At 48.8% G+C, this 16,187-nt stretch overlaps 1 protein-coding gene across 2 annotated transcripts; it reads left to right on the forward strand.

Annotated features, from left to right (window-relative positions):
* The first annotated feature begins 8,320 nt into the window (after positions 1 to 8,320).
* Osr2 (odd-skipped related transciption factor 2) lies at positions 8,321 to 15,624 on the forward strand. Of its 2 annotated transcripts, none has more exons than XM_031359334.1 (4): positions 8,321 to 8,715; positions 12,460 to 13,227; positions 14,200 to 14,299; positions 15,035 to 15,624. In XM_031359334.1, exons 2-4 carry the CDS (start codon positions 12,572 to 12,574, stop codon positions 15,215 to 15,217), a joined length of 939 nt encoding a protein of 312 aa, XP_031215194.1. In that variant the 5' UTR covers positions 8,321 to 8,715; positions 12,460 to 12,571; the 3' UTR covers positions 15,218 to 15,624. The 2 variants fall into 2 exon arrangements, with proteins under 2 accessions (XP_031215194.1, XP_031215195.1); XM_031359335.1 differs by having other exon boundaries at positions 15,117 to 15,624.
* Positions 15,625 to 16,187: the final 563 nt, after the last annotated feature.

A 16,187-nucleotide genomic window follows, 5' to 3' on the forward strand; every position in this document is an offset into this window, starting at 1 on the left:
GTGGTCCTTGTGTCCTGAAATTGGCAACACAGCATGGTAGAAGAAGCCTAACTACCCAATAATCAAAAACTGTCTGCCACACTCACTCAGTTTCTTGAGGAAGGACTCAGTCTCTGTTGTTCAAACATACAAGGGACTTTGGTTTTTCCAACATGGCTGCAGTGTATGTATCTGTGAAGTCCAAAAATCAACTACATCATTCTTTCACTAGATTAATCTCTAAAATAAGGGCTTAAGCCCTAAAAAAATATTTATTCATCATAGATTGGCACTGTGTGTTCTCTAATTAAATAAAACCAGAGGGACAGTAAAACATAATACACAACGCGATAAGCCTGTTTTCAGTGACAGGGACTATCCAGACACTTTTCTATTGATAAAAGTTCTGTTGAACTTTTGACTGTTGACTGTAGACTGTTGACCGTTGCAGTGTCCTAGGTTATGCTCTTGATAGTGAGGCATTAGACACTCTCCCATTTTCTTCCACTCAGTTTCTTCTCCAAACTCTTGTAGAATAGGAGGAACTGTTTTGTGTTAGCAAGATCAGTCCGTGTTCATGATTGAAACTGCTGAGAACAGCTGCTGAGATGGCTCGATCGGTAAACTTCATGCCTCTCAAGCCTGGCGACCTGAATTTGATCCCCAGAGCCCACAGAGAGATGGAGGGAGAGAACTGACTCCAGAGAACTGTCCAATGACTCTCCACGAATGTACTGTGACATGAGTTCACACAACATATCATTACCCATACATATGAACATAAAAATAATGAATTAAAGTTGTGAGAACATTGATACAGATCCTGGTATTTAGCCTAAGACATGTGTAATTTACAGATTTAGAAACTGGGTCGTCAATAAGTAGCAATATTTACTCAACATAGTAGAGTTATCAACCAGGAACTTCCGTTTGTGATAAGCATGATATCACTTGCAAATGTATCCGTCTCCCCAGTAGACTGTAGCTCCTCATTCACTGTTGCAGCCTACATACCCAAGACAGACCATACTGAATCTACACTACATACATTTCAACACATTAGCACTTGAATTGGGCATAGTGGACCACACCTTTAACTTCCAACTCACCTCACGGAAGGCAGAGGCTACTGAACTCTGAGTCTGAGACCAGTGTGGTCTACAAAGTGAGTTCCAGAACAGCCAGAGTTACATGATAAGGATCTGTCTCAGCAACAACAACAACAACAACAACATCACATTTAAAATCAAGCCATGACCTTGCTTCCTCGACTTGCAAGCATTTTAGAAACAAATGGTCTTAATACAATACAGGTTATTCCCAGGTCATTTGGCCATTCAAGATAATGTGGTTAAGGATAAGACATAGGGGAACAGGACACATACCCATATGGCACATTCATGTTCTCCTTCACATTCTCCAAGGCCTTGGTGGGCTCACCACTAGGGCATCTGGACATAGGTCTCATGACCTGGGCATCACCTATGCATGCACTATGTGAGCTTTCCAAGCAAAGGAGAAGGTGACTGTGGTCTAATGCATATTAGAAAAACTGCAACCCAGTGTCCTGACATCATAGCACCTACCCAATCTGATCCTGCACACAAGCCTGCTTACGAAGCATAGGCCTGGGTGTGTGGGGACAAAGGACACAGAAAGAGGGTTAGTTGACTGTAAAATAGAGTGTGTGTGTAGTTAGCACATGTGGTGTGACCAAGCACGCATAGGATAGAAAAGAGTGGGCCTCCCAGGGTGTCTTCCAGATCTATGACACTATATTTGGAGCCAAAAGGTAAATTAACAAAGTTTATCACTTTATATAAGACTTAAGTTTATCCTGATCCACAAAAACTGAGCCAACTTAGCCATCTTTGCTCCCTTGCCTCCTCTGGCAAGGGTGACAGAGTGAGAAACAATCCTTGTCTCCTTGGGTCTCATTACAGAATCAGAAGTGAGGAGAGGCGTGAGTGAAGTATGGTCACCAATAAGAGAACCTATAGCGAAATGATCAACTGATCTGATGTGACTTATTAAGTTGACTTATAAGAATGACCTAAAGATGTAGGAGAATTCAATATATGTTTCAAAGGTTACTGATAAATAGAAACATTAAACACCTTTTTAAAAACCAAGGGCAACCAATCTTAAAAATTCTACCTTCATTGCCCCAACCCCATGTTCAAAGTTCCCAGCAGTAACACAGTTGAGGAGTACCCGGTACATAACAGACACCGAAAACTATTAGTTGAAAGGGAACTGCATGGGCCTCGTAAGTTGGCACCTCGGAGTCTATTTGGAGTTTGATAACTTGGATTGGATTCAAGAATAGTGCATAATCCTCTGGGGAAACAGCTACAAGGATATACATTTTTCCTTTGTTAAAACTTGTGTCTGAATTCAAATATTGGTCTTGGTATTTCCTAACTGCTGGCCTCTCTGAATCTCACTGTGTTAAACTATTTGCACTGGGAAGCAAAATCCTGTTAAGAAATATGATCCTTGGTTATAAAGAGATTACCATGCTCCTGACCACTCTACATTTTATATTTTTTAAATCCCCATACGAAAAGTTCATTTTAAAATATCATCTACTTGCGAGACTGGAGACAGACTATCTCATGATTACGGTCAGCAGGAAAATGAATTTTTCCATGTTTTCAGTGGTTTTCTTGAATTGACTCATTAAGAAGTAGCTTTTTTAAAGTCTGAAAATTGGGGGTGACAAAAGAGTTTACTTAACCTGGCTTGGGGAGGGCTGCTGCTGTCTGTGAGGCAGAAGGCTTCCTATCACTCTTCCTGCTAATAGTTTCCTGATCCCGGAATCTCTGAGGGAAACATGTGGTCTGGTGGAAGGGTCTCTGCTCAGTGAGAACAGTCAAGGTCCTAGAGAGAAAGCCTGAACTCTGCAGGAAAGTGGATTCCATTGGCATAAGATCAGAAAGTGCTGTTTATATTCAGAGTTTAAACCAGAAGAAAACCATTCTGTACTCCCTAGAGAAAGGCAAAGGACTTGATCCAATCTGAAGGTGGCAAATCAGCAGTTCCAGAATGAAGACCCATGCGCTGGTGTATGTGGCCTGGTGGCTAGGCAGTTTGGAGCAGCAAGATGAAGAAGGTGCACTGTTTGGAACCAGTGCAGCAAGATGAGTAAGCTGGATGTGTAGACACAGGCTTGAGGTCCTTCAGTTGTCATAAGCAGCCTCAGGGTAGCCCTGGAACACAGCAGCCCCAAGCCCTTCCCCGTTAAGATGCTTCACCCTATGCCATGACCTATGACCTACTGCTGAGAGGGCACTCAGGGCAAGGGCAGATGAGCATGGAAAGGTACACAGCAGATAAGTAGAATCCCCAAGAGGTGGCGACAGAAAAGAATAGCATTTGCCTAGCTACAGAGAGTGGGCGAGCATCCCAGAGACATGGAAGCTATAAGATGAGGTGAGAGTTGCGCCCCCAACAGAAACATATTTTGAAGTCGAATGGAATCTAGTATTAGATTAAAAATTTGGTGGCCAGCTCTTACTCCTGCTTCTCTCCCTTGCCTCTTGCCCCTTTGTTCCCCCTTCCAGCCTCTACTTCTCTACTCTCTCTTTCTCTCTGCCTTTCTCTGCCTCTGCTACCCTCTTAACTCTGCTCCCCATGCCCTAAATAAACTCTATTCTATACTGTTAAAAAAATGTTGGTGGCCAGCAAAGAGAAAGACACTGCTATTCTCAACAGGTTTCCAAGGATTTTGAAGTTGCTCCTGTAAAGCCAGAGAGCAGCTAACCAACTAAACCATTGAATGAATGAGTGAGCTGTTCAGGCCAGCTGTCTGGATGCGTATTTCCCCTAGGGAAGGAAGAAAGAAAATGGGAGAAAAGAAAGAAAGGAAAAGAGGAAGCCTGAAAAGTGAGTGCAGCTTCCACCATTGCTTCCAAATGTCAAATTGATCAAGGTCAGTGATTCTCAAACGTTGCATCATATTCACCTGGAGGACTTAAACACAGTTTTCTGGGATCGTTCCCAATTCTGACTCAGGTGGGGCAATCCATTTGGCCTCCCTAACAAGCTCCATGTGATGTTAATAGACCACGCTGAGAAGCATAACTCTCCTACCGTATGTGGAGAGCTGCAAATGCCTAGGCTGTCTTTGGCCCCATTTTAAAAAAAACAAAAGTTAGCAGCAGGAGAGTAGCTGCTGAGCTCAGGCCAGAAGGATTGAACTCACTGGAAATCAAGATTTCCGTCAGAATTTTCCATCGTTTTCGTATTAGGACGCAAGCAAGCAAACGTGTGTGTGTGTGTGTGTGTGTGTGTGTGTGTGTGTGTGTGTGTGTGTGTGCGAGCGCGTGCAACACACACACACACACACACACACACACAGCCACCATATGAAAGTCTGGTGAAACACAGGTTTTCAAATGCTAATTTCTTTTTTAAGAGTGATCTTTTCAAGGCAGGATAGCCCATCTGTTCCCAGAAGTTGACCTCTGCTCTCTTCCTAGTTGTGGTCACTGACCAGCTCAACACCAAGAACTGAAGGCTATCATTGGTCTATGCTCCCACCTAGGAGTGGATCTAGCCATTTACATCCAGGAAAACCGCAGGAGATCTGCTGCCCTGGGAGCACTGGTAGGAAGACCTCCCTCTCACCAAGCACCAGGGAACCCTATGTTCATTGCACTGGTCTTGAGATGAAGAAACAACTCTTGCCAGTCTTGCCTTGCACATGCATGATCCTGCCTGCTGTTCCCCCAATAAAACACACACACACACACACACACACACACACACACACACACACACACCTTCCCAGATCCAAGAAGTGCTGCAAGAGACCAGCAGGAGAGCATTGCGTCTCTTCTGTCTTGCTGACAGGTTGCTGGGATTGGCCTTGCTACAGCTCCTGGGGAATCCAGGATGGGTCGGGGAGACTTAACAATCCAAACACAAACTGGACCTCTGGGTCTGCCTCTGGGTCACATAGCTTTCCCTGAGATTCCATATTTGGTCTCCCCAAGCTGCTCCCAAGTGACTAGGTGCCCCGGTTGCTCATTGCCAGAAGTGGGTATGATGCAGACTCCGGTGGGATGAAGCTAAGTGAGGGGCATTGGGACAAGGAGGGTGCTCCCTCATCTCTCTCTAGTGGGTATGCTCCAGCAAAGGGCATCTGGGGCTGATTTGGGATAGCCAGGGCGAGGACCGATGGCTGCACACACTACTTTTCCTCTTCTGCAAAAGGACTCAGATTCAAGTCAAGGGAACGAGGCAGTGAGCTCCTTGGAGGCCGCACTCACATCCTGGAGCCCACGCCACGAAGTGTTCTGCCTGCGCCTCCAGGGGGCGCTGCGGCCCTTCTAGCGGGCTGCAGAACTATAGCCTGCCGAGGCGCTTTCCCACCTTGTCCCTTTGGACAGCCCGGGACCCAGCCACGGTTTCTTTAAAAGATGAAATTCTTAATCCTGGTCCCTCCACCCTCAGCTCCGTGTCTAAGACTCGCAAGCCTCTCCGCTCGCCTGGCCCCTTCACCTCTCAGTGGAGTGCATGCACTTTTAAGTCGAGCTATGTCAAGTCCTCCAGGCTGCCTGAAAAACGCAGCAAAAGGTCTCTGTTCTGCAGAAGCTGGAGAAAACTAGGAGCAGGGAAGGCGACCCATTGAGGGAGCCTAGGGAAGAAGATTTGGTGTCCATAACTTGATTTCAAAGGGTTCAATTTATTTAGGATGTCCACAGCACGCAGTCAACTTCGGGGTGTCTATGTCTGACACCTGCTGGCTCCACCCGCAGACTCCTGGGTGGGCTGGGGGTTGCGCTGCGCGCGCGTGAACACACACACACACACACACACACACACACACGCACACGCTCCTCTGCTAGGCCTTGTTCCCTTCCTCCCATACCACAAACATTGGGGGCAGCAACCGTTCAGCCCGCTCCAGGTCAGCGTGTCCCTGTTGTCGAAAGCTCAGAGCCGTGAGGACCGAAGCTTGACCCGATCCACGGATCTAGAAGTGAACAGGCAGCTGAAACTCGACAGGGAGCTGGGACAGCTCCGCGGAGACCCGGACCTGGGGGCGCAGCTGGCCTGCGGCAGACTCGGGAACCTCGACTTCTGCACGCCAGGACGCCAGGGCTCGTTGGTGGCCGGTTTTCTGCACTTATTGCAGGTCTGTCTACCTGGTGAGCGGGCAGGACTTGGGAGGTCTGAGCGCGGAGAAGTCCGGGTGCGGGTCCCAGGTGGCCGCCCAGCGGCGTAGAGAAGCTGCGGTGCCGAGCGCGCTCCGCTGCACCTGCCTGTGCTCGCTGCAGGGCTCTGGCCGCCGGGCCCCGGAACACCGCGCTGCTACCTGCAAAGGCTCTCCGACTCTCTCCAACCTTTTTCCAGCCGTGACGGAGCTCGGGCTGGGTTGGGCCAGAGTTCTTCCCAGGCTGAGAAGAGCGAGGTAAACGTGTTTACAGTAACACTCTGTGACTCAGGGAGTTTTCGGAAAGAGTATGAATGCAGCTAGAGGGGAGTTAGAAATTCTGTCTACCCCACGGGAAAAGCGGGAGATTCAGTACTCAGTACACACGGGCGGTGAAGGTGCGAAGCCTGCTGCTGCAGAAGTTGCTTCCACTTTACTGAAAGGGAGCTAGAAAGCACTGGCTCAGAGCTCAGGTCACCACTGGGGTGCGTGTATGTCCTGGGGGGCGGAGGGCTCTGAATGAAGAGAAAGTTCCCTCCAGTTCTCTAAATTGAGAAAGGCTGTGGAAGGAATGAGGTGGTTGGAGAGAGGGAACCGCAGGCATCCTGGGAGCTGAGGCTCAGGACTAAGCGCTAAAATGAAAGCACCCTTATGAAACTCAATCAAGAAAGGGTTTTTTTTTAAACCCCCGAACTCTTCCTAGGCGTTCTCCTACGTCCAGGCTGCTCATCAAATTTATTCTGAAGTAGTTAAGCCCTACAGGACGTTGAACACTGTCCCAGGCTCTCTGTCCCAGGCTCACGTCGTAATCCTTGCGAACCTACAGCTGGTGAAGATGACCTGCTATTCCTGAATTATGTTTTACCAAAGAAACGAAAATTTATATTCACCTTGACAAAAATAAAATAAAAAGGCTTTTACCTTAATGGGATCGTTTCCGTGGCGTCTGCCTGCCTTCCTACTGAGTCGTTGACGGCTCGTAGCTTTCTGCTTACACCTATCCACTTCCTCACATAGTTGAGGTTATTGTAATTGTCCTTTGAGGGGGGCGACTAAAAAGCATCGTTTGGCGGAACACTTTTGAATTGTACAGTTTCTTTAAAAGAGCTGTACTTCTGCAAGCCCCGGCTAAAGTGCCCTCAGGTGGTCTGGGACCAGGGACGGTTTGCTTAGTTTTGTTCGGGCGCTTTGCGTCTGAAAAGAAGCTGCTTCAAGTGGATCTTGTCGTTCACTGCAATCCTTTTCCAGAGGGGCTGTAATACCCTCTCATTTACACGCTCACAAAACTAAACCTTTAGGAGAACTAAGAAACCTAACAGCACACGTCAAATTCAATCAATTTTCCTGGAGACTGAACAATGAACTCAAATTTTTGCTGAGAATGAAGATAATGCACGTTTTGAGGCATTGGAATAGTCTTTTCCTAAAATTTAAAAATGATTGTTCTTCACCCATTCCAGATGGGCACGTTATTGTTTGCCAATGGATTGCAGATGCCCACTCCTTTGCCCAAGTTGGTTAACTGCTTATGAAATGTACATTAGCTGATTAAAGCTTAGATATTGAAAGAAAATTTCTCCTGGAACATTCCAGATGCCTCTGTATTAATTATGAAATTAGTCAATTGTCACCTTCATAAACAAACTTCGTTTTAAACACAGGGGAGGAAACCAGACGACACATATAGCCATAATTGACCAAAAGTATGGGCCGAACTGTTTTACATCGGAGGAAGGGCGGTATATGCTGGGAAACAAAATCTAAAACTGATAGCTTTGGCTCTTTGAAGCAGATGGTCATATTAAAAGTGTTAAGATGTGCAAATGACGCCGGCAGCTAACCAAGTAAAAGTCCGAAAATGCCTTTTGGACTTCTCTGCGAACTCGGAAGAGCAAAGACCCAGTAGTTGGGCTTCTAACTGGGTAGGGAAAGTGTCATCCCAAAAGAGGGATGGGCGTTGTCTTTGTGTGAGGTTTGAATTGAGTCACCTTGGGCTCTCTGTCTGGGTGAACTGGGAAACCTCAAGCAAACCTGCGCCTTTAAGACTCAGTTGCTATCCAAACACAAGTAAACAGAGTGGACCATTAGCGGGCGCCCGGCGTGGAGGCGGAGCCAGGGCGCAGCAGCCCCGCTCCTCAGCAGGACGCCCGCCGCGAGGGGAGGCGGGGCCGCTACTAAAGCCTTGGACTCCGGGCCAGGGGCAGCCTGGGGCGGGACACGGGCTGGGACGGAGCTCGGCGCGCTCGCTGCCGGAGGGTGATGGCCCTGCAGGGCTGCGGGCTCCGACTTTCCCCGCAGTCCGCGGCGAGAAACTGGCCCAGGCACCGGGATCTGGGCGAGCGCTGAGCACTCATCCAGAGCACGCTCGCTCTTTACACATCCCGATCCCACGGACTGCCGAAGACCAAGTACCGCTGTCACTTTCGCTCCCCCAGATCATGTCCTCGGTTCCCGGGACAGCGCGCCGAAAAAGAAGTTCGCCCAGTTTGGACCTCAGGACCTTTCCAAGCTGTGCGTCCTGCTGTCCGGACCTATTCTGAACCGCGGTGCCCAGGCAGACATCGGTTCTGGCGGTGAGTGTCCTTTCCAGGGCCAGGCTGTAGCCTTCCAAAGGAAGGGAGGGATATGGGTGTTCACGGGGTGCCCAGGTTCTCAGTCTGGAGCGCTACAAGTTCAGAGAATGAAAGGCAGCCCTGCGGACCCTAGTCCTGGGCCTCGTGTTCTGGCCTCCTCCGGTCCTCGCACGCACGCGACTCCCAACTAATGCACTCAGTTGTACTTTTGTGTGCTGCCCCTTAGTTTGGTTTTGGTAGATTTACGCATTCGGCAAGATTTATAAAGGCCGATCGTCGTACTTTGTGGCCAGATCCCATCACCCCGTGATATTGCTCCCCCTGCTCTAGAAAGCGGGATCCACGCTTCCTCCTACTGCAGCTCCGGCACGCAGCAAGGAAGGGCCAGGACAGACGGTGCAGTCGAGCCGGCGACTCCGAAGGCGCATTTCACAGAGAAATAGTCCAGTCATAGGTGACTATTTTTTCCAACCGTGTGCTGGCCTCTTGCTTTTCCTTCCGCTCCCGTCTTCGCCCAGAGGCCAGCGGGCAAAGTTCCTCAGGACTCTTGGGTTGTCGAGAAATAGCTCGGAATGGAGTCGCGGTTGTAGGAAGGAGGCAGGACAAGGTGTTTGTGGAGGCGGCGACGCTGGATCGGTCTCCCCACCTGTGAGCAGAGAACAAAAGAGCACAGGCTGCTCCCGAAGCGAAACTGGGTGCAGACAGCAACTTTCTCTGCTCCACAAACTCCAGTCTTGAACTGAACGAGAAAATGACACGGGAAGGGAGGGAGGGAGGGAGGGAGCGGAGACAAATCCAGATTATGCCGAGGGCATCTTAATTTAATTAACTCTTCAGGAAGGCAGAGGCAAGGGGAAGGGGCAGGAACTTCGTGCCCCCCCCCCAACTTGACCAAATTCTCCTCTCCCCCCGCCCCCATGATTTTATATCTCTTTCTATTATAGCTCTCTGGCTTATATACAATTCTGTTGTGTTTGAACTGAAATTCAGCGAACATATCCATCTGTCATTTTACTCAGAAGTCAGTACACAGGGTCTAGCAGATGACCCCAAACGGTAACTTTATTTTAGGTAATTCAGTGTAACATCACTGTTACCAAGAATTGGAGATTATCAAATTATCAGGAACCCTGTGTTCTCCAGTGTTTTTAAAGTTTTACCCAACTGAAATTAATATGTGCAACTCTACTTTGCTGACAGTCAGTGAAACTAAATTTTACAAATCGTCCAACATGTCTGGGAATTCCATTGAAAACCGATGAAAGAAATGTAGCTTTATCTCCATTGAACCGTTTGTGACTTTTCATGGTTTAACTTTCTCTTCTCGCAAAATTAAAAATAACCAGCGGTCCGAAACATGCAAGTGGAGAGATGACAGCAGAGGACCCACAGTTAGTGCCTGAGATGGAGTATGCACGCAGCCCCAACAAAACGAAAGTACCTTAGATCTATGGGTTGACTTAAGAGACGGTTTGACTCACATTGCTAGCGACTACACAGGATCGTGGGAATCTGAACTCCCTGGTTATTTATGTTTGGTAGGTGTTTAGGGACATTCTATTCGTAAAGAGATATCAGAGGGTACACTGGCTTGTTCTTCCTTTGCCAGATGATTCTTCCTTGCAAATAAAGCAAACTTTCTATGAAGTGGCAATTTGGGACCAACAGAAATTATAAAAGTCTGGTTTCTGCAATATAAATTATTGGGAGGAGGAGAGTGGCACTCAGGTTTCTGCAGACAGAATTAAGATTGTGACCTTTATGGCAAAGTTCACTTGGAGCATTTGGAGTCAAAAATCATCAATTCTGATAGTCGTTCTGTTGACCAACCCGGCCATCCTGCCACCTCCGCCTATGCTGAGAATCATGCATTGCCTCCTGCCTTTATTTCTAAGAAATCTAGTCTAAGAATAAACCCAAATAATCATTTCGATTTCCTCTCGATGCAGGAGAGAGGCTGCCTTTCGACACTAGGGGGAAAATGGTTTGACTTTCTGGAAAATCCTCATTACCTATGGAGACGGAAATAAAGATGAAATTTATTGTTTTTAATTGAAGAGAAAACAATCAGTGATGTTAGTAGAATCTTCCTACACACACACACACACACACACACACACACACACTCCATAGGAGAGGGGTTCAGTGTTGAAGTTGAACAACAGTGAATAGTGATTTGTGTGTGGGAAAGTTATTACTAATGGGAGTTTACAGTTTCGGTTGAATGCTCTGACTGAGACCCTCCGACTGTTACACTTCTCATTAACTCCCAGCCTGAACGCCCGGACCACATACCACCAGGCAGAAGCAGTTCTTTAATAAATCTCTTGTCTTCAAACTGTTCCAAACAGCAGAGGAAGGAGGGGGCCCACGGAAGCAGCTAGGTTCAGCCTTGCCAGAGCACTGTGTCATAGCGCAGCCCCCTAAGCCTGCTGGCAAAGAGAGTCCCAGACACCTCTTCATAAGCGCTATGGGGTAGAAAATTCGGTGCAGAAAGAATTAGGTGGGCAGGGAGAGCCGGATAGGCCCTAGCGCCCTCCTGCCTAGGTCAAAACCTCAGATGGCCCGGTGTTAGGGGTGTCTTTGGCCGGCTTTCTTCCTTGCCTGGCGAAGTTCTCAGCTCTAAACCCTGCACCTGGGAAGCTACGCTAGGCAGTGCAGCCAGAACATGCTTATAAAAGGGGATTGGCTATGGGAGACTATGGGCCTACTGGGAACGCAGGTGAGGTGCTCCAGGGAACCTGGGTTGCCCCTGTGGACGCGGGCATCAGACTGTACGTAACCCAGGCCTCGCAGTATGCAAGGACCCCCTGCAGTTCCTCTCCTTGGTCTCCTCCTGAATACTCCCTTCTTTCCGCTGCTCCTAAGGCCTCCTGGGGGTGCCAGATCAGGAAGCAGCCCTCTTTTTCTGAGATCCTAACGCTCGGTTTAAGAAAAGAGGGTTCCAGACTCAGAGACATTCCGTATCCTCACCCCGGGGAAACAGGCTGGTGTCTGAAACACCTGGAAGGGATTTTGGTAGGGGGTGGGAGAAGAGGCAGCCCCTGAGGAGAAGGGCTGAGTCAAAGCTGAACCCAGCCCCCCGAGGTGTCACTTTTCCTTCCTGTGGGCCCGTCACTTCTGATAAATGAGAGTAAGGCAGAGGAAGGAAAAACAAAAACAAAAACAAAAATATATAAATAAAAAAACCAACGAGGTCAGCGAGAGGAAAAGCGGAGCCCTGCTAGGGCCGGGGAGGGCATAATGCTCCGGGTAAGCGCGGGAAAGGCGACCTGAGTGGGGCGCAGCTTGGGGAGAAGCCACACCTGTGGATCGAACCAGGCCTTCGGGTCCCGGATCGGAACCACGTCCTACGGCGCCCCAGGGAGTTGGCAAGCTCTGAGCGACAGCCAGCTGGCTCTGCGGCCTGTGGGCCTTGACCTCTCAACCCTCCTGATTTCCCCTCCTAAGAGGATGCGGGTGACAGTGGTCCAGACTGGTGCAGCACCAGAGCTCTCTGCCCGCCTTTCTTTCCCCGGTCGGAGTCCCCTGTCCTGGAACCCGATCTTCCTATCACCCGCTCGCCCAAGGGCCTCTTGCTGCCCAAGCTCTGGGAATCTCAGTGCAGCCTCGCAGGACTGATCTCGTGGTTTTGGAGACAAGGGGAAGGGAGCTTAAGAGATGTCACAAGCGAGATCGCCCAAGGACTGAAGAGGCTGGATAAATTAATCGTGGTGTCTTCCTTTCTCCCCCGGACATTTTTAGGGCTTCCTCTGCGTGCTGTTGTTTTGGGGGCTTTTCCCCCCTCACACCCGCCGGCCACTGAGACCTGGAAGAAAGGGGCGGCTCCCTGCACCCCTCCGGAGCCTTCAGGAAGATGGGGAGCAAGGCCCTGCCAGCTCCCATCCCACTGCATCCATCGCTGCAGCTCACCAATTACTCCTTCCTGCAGGCAGTGAACACCTTCCCCGCCGCAGTGGACCACCTTCAGGGCCTCTACGGTCTCAGTGCGGTGCAGACCATGCACATGAACCACTGGACGCTGGGGTACCCCAATGTGCACGAGATCACCCGCTCCACCATCACGGAGATGGCGGCTGCGCAGGGCCTCGTGGACGCTCGCTTCCCCTTCCCCGCACTGCCCTTCGCCACCCACCTGTTCCACCCCAAGCAGGGGGCCATTGCCCACGTCCTTCCAGCCCTACACAAGGACCGGCCCCGTTTTGACTTTGCCAACTTGGCGGTGGCCGCCACGCAAGAAGATCCGCCTAAAATGGGAGACCTGAGCAAGCTGAGCCCGGGGCTGGGTAGCCCCATCTCGGGCCTCAGTAAACTGACTCCGGACAGAAAGCCTTCCCGAGGGAGATTGCCCTCCAAAACGAAAAAGGAGTTTATCTGCAAGTTTTGCGGCAGACACTTTACCAAATCGTACAATTTGCTCATTCACGAGAGGACCCACACGGACGAGAGGCCGTACACATGTGACATCTGCCACAAAGCATTTCGGAGGCAAGATCACCTACGGGATCACAGGTGAGACTGGGGGCGATGGAAAAGGTGAATCGGCCAATGAAATGTCCTATTAGATATTCCAAGTGTCATTAAAGTCCCCTCTATTATAGAATGCCCATCCAAACCCCTCCCAAAGCTGGCCTCAGTGACCCCCCAGCCTATTTACCTTCCCCCACCCCACCCCACCCCCCGCAGCCTGTCGCCGACAGTTGCATGCTTTGGGACAAGAAGGGCCTTCCTCGGTCCTTGAGCAGGAAAAACCTGGCCTAGGAGTCAGTAATTGTGTTTCCTCTGGGTCAGTCTTGGTACTGAGTGAGGGGTGAAAAGGCTGCGGGATCGCGGATTTCTTGCAGCTGGCTGGGTGGGTGAAGGGTACAGGTTTGGGTTGCTGTGGCGCCATTTCCAGAGAATCTACCCGATTTTCTGGCTTCTACCCCTACCCCTCGCCCCAACACACCTCCCTGAGCGCCCTGGAGCTCAGAGTTTCTTATTTTTTTGCGGGAGTCTTAAGTCATTGTTTTAAAAACATCTTCCACCTACTGTCACACCCTGAATTAGCCAAGGACATTGGATTAAAATAATTGCCATGTTGTGGAGGTTTCGCCTCAATCTACCTGTGACTTCTGAGGTGGGACCTCATCTTCCAGACAAGAAGTGATTCGCAAAAATCGTCCCCCATCCCCAGCCTTGCCTTCCGTCTTGGTTTGGCCATTTGAAGTCCCAGAGAAAACCCTGCGGGCCTAGAAGGGCTCTCTCTGCTGCATTCCCAGCTCCAGAAACTTGCCAGAGAGGGCGGTCAAGAGAACATAAAGCCAGACTGTCCGTGAATGTTTCCAAGAGTCTGTTAGTTGAGGTTAACCATAAACAGAATTACACAGAAAATCTAAAACAACATAAATAATAGAAATTCTGCTTTCTTTGCCCTCTCAAAATTTCATTGGAGAAATTGTGGAAAGAATGATCATTTCAATGAAACTTTGTATTGATTTTCAGGTATATCCATTCCAAAGAAAAGCCCTTCAAATGTCAGGAGTGTGGGAAAGGATTCTGTCAGTCTAGGACTCTAGCCGTTCACAAAACTTTACATATGCAGGTAAGTTTATTTTCTTCTTTTAAAAGTGTATGCTTCATTTTTACCATTATGGCTTTACACAGAGTCCAAAGCAGGGATGCCTCTTTAATGGCTCTTTTTAGATTAGCTTTCTGAGGTGTGGGGGCGGGGGGCGGGGAACCAACTCTTGTTTTTTTTTTTTATTTAAAATTAGCATTATGTAACATAAAGAAAGTTTCTTAACGAACACCCCAGCCGATTAATAATAAATCCTAATGTTAGTATTATATATATATTTTTTTTTTCATCCCATCTGTTCTGCGTTTAAAACTTCCGTGTTTGAGGAAATAAAGGTAATTTTGACAGTGAAGGCATGGTGAAATCCCATATGCTCTCTTTCCCAGGGGCCTCGTAATTTGTAGCTTTCAGGACATAGAGGAATAGTTTAATTTTCCAGCAAACAAGAACTTCATTCCCCGGGAGAATGCGGTTCCTTATGAGAGGATTACCGCTCCCCGCCTTTCCTGCCCTTGAAGCAGCGATGAAATACGTGGACCACCTCGGTGGTCTTATCAGTGCAATCGGGCCTCTGCGGGTGCTTGCATGTGTGATTCACGATTGGCGGATTAAGAGCACAGATCTGTCCCTGCAGGTCCCCTCTTTTGTTGTCGCGCGCTTGTTGTTTTAAGGCTTGATACGGATAAGACAGAAACTGTTGAGGAGGGTGCCGTGGTGGTGTGAAGGATTAATCCTTTGCCTTGCTTCACATCTGAACAGGAATCTCCACACAAATGTCCCACATGTGGAAGAACCTTTAATCAGAGAAGTAATCTGAAAACTCACCTTCTCACCCATACAGACATCAAGCCCTACAGCTGCGAGCAGTGCGGCAAAGTGTTCAGGCGAAACTGTGATCTGCGGCGGCACAGCCTGACTCACACCCCGAGGCAGAACTTCTAGCGAAGCCCAGGATCTGTCCTGTGCGGCCCCGGCTCCCCCCCCCCCCCCCCCCCCCCCCCCCCCCCCCCCCCCCCCCACACTTCTCCTCGCCTCCCGCCCCAGGGCCCATCCCTTCCCTCCTTGACCCCAGCTCTTCCCTGCCTGCAGCCGCACCTGCAGCTCCAGGGAGTTAACTGTTCTTCCGAGGACTGAGAACTCTCTAGAAAGCCATACACTACCCCCTTCCAAACCAGCATGTGCTAGATCCTTGTAGATATTCACGGCTCATTTTAGAGCTCTGTACATAATGTCGTCCTGTTGTTCTGTCTGTTTTTGTATCTTGTTGGATGCACCTAGACATGGAAAACGGAAACCAAGTTTATCTTTAAAGACTGTATTTTCAAAATAAAACCTTTCTTGATTCAGTGCTTCTTGAGATTCATCTTGCTAGCCAATCCTCGTGGATTCTGGAGGAGTGGACAACCCCTGCAGATTCAATGGAGAGGATGTCTTTATTCCTAAGCTTTAAAAACAGGACCTCCAGTTCTCTTAATAAAATTTGAGCATCCCCCCCGCCTTTTTTTTTTTTTTTTTTTTTTTTTTTTTTTTGTACAGGGGCAATTTTGGAATGGGATCATGCCCTTTTCTTCTTTTCAAATACATAAAATTGAACAGCCTTGGGGTCTTATCCCTCTTGTTTATTCTAGTCTCTTTGTGTTTGTTAAGTTTACTGGTCCAGGTAAGTATACTATAGTAACCATTGTTGATAACACTCTGTTACACCCTTGAAAGGCCCCATGGCAAGAAACACAACTAGGGAAGAGAAGGGAGCTTGGTGTTCTGGAAGAAGTCCTTGACCTGTTGTTGAAGTTTATGGTGGGCAACTTTTCCTACTATTAGACTTTGAACACTGTGATTTCTCACTATAAACACAGACTTTATCCTGCCTTCAGGGAATGAGTATAAAACTCTCCTGCAGAACAGGGAGATG

This window comes from Mastomys coucha, unplaced genomic scaffold, assembly GCF_008632895.1.
Source record: "Mastomys coucha isolate ucsf_1 unplaced genomic scaffold, UCSF_Mcou_1 pScaffold7, whole genome shotgun sequence".
NCBI lineage: Eukaryota > Metazoa > Chordata > Mammalia > Rodentia > Muridae > Mastomys > Mastomys coucha.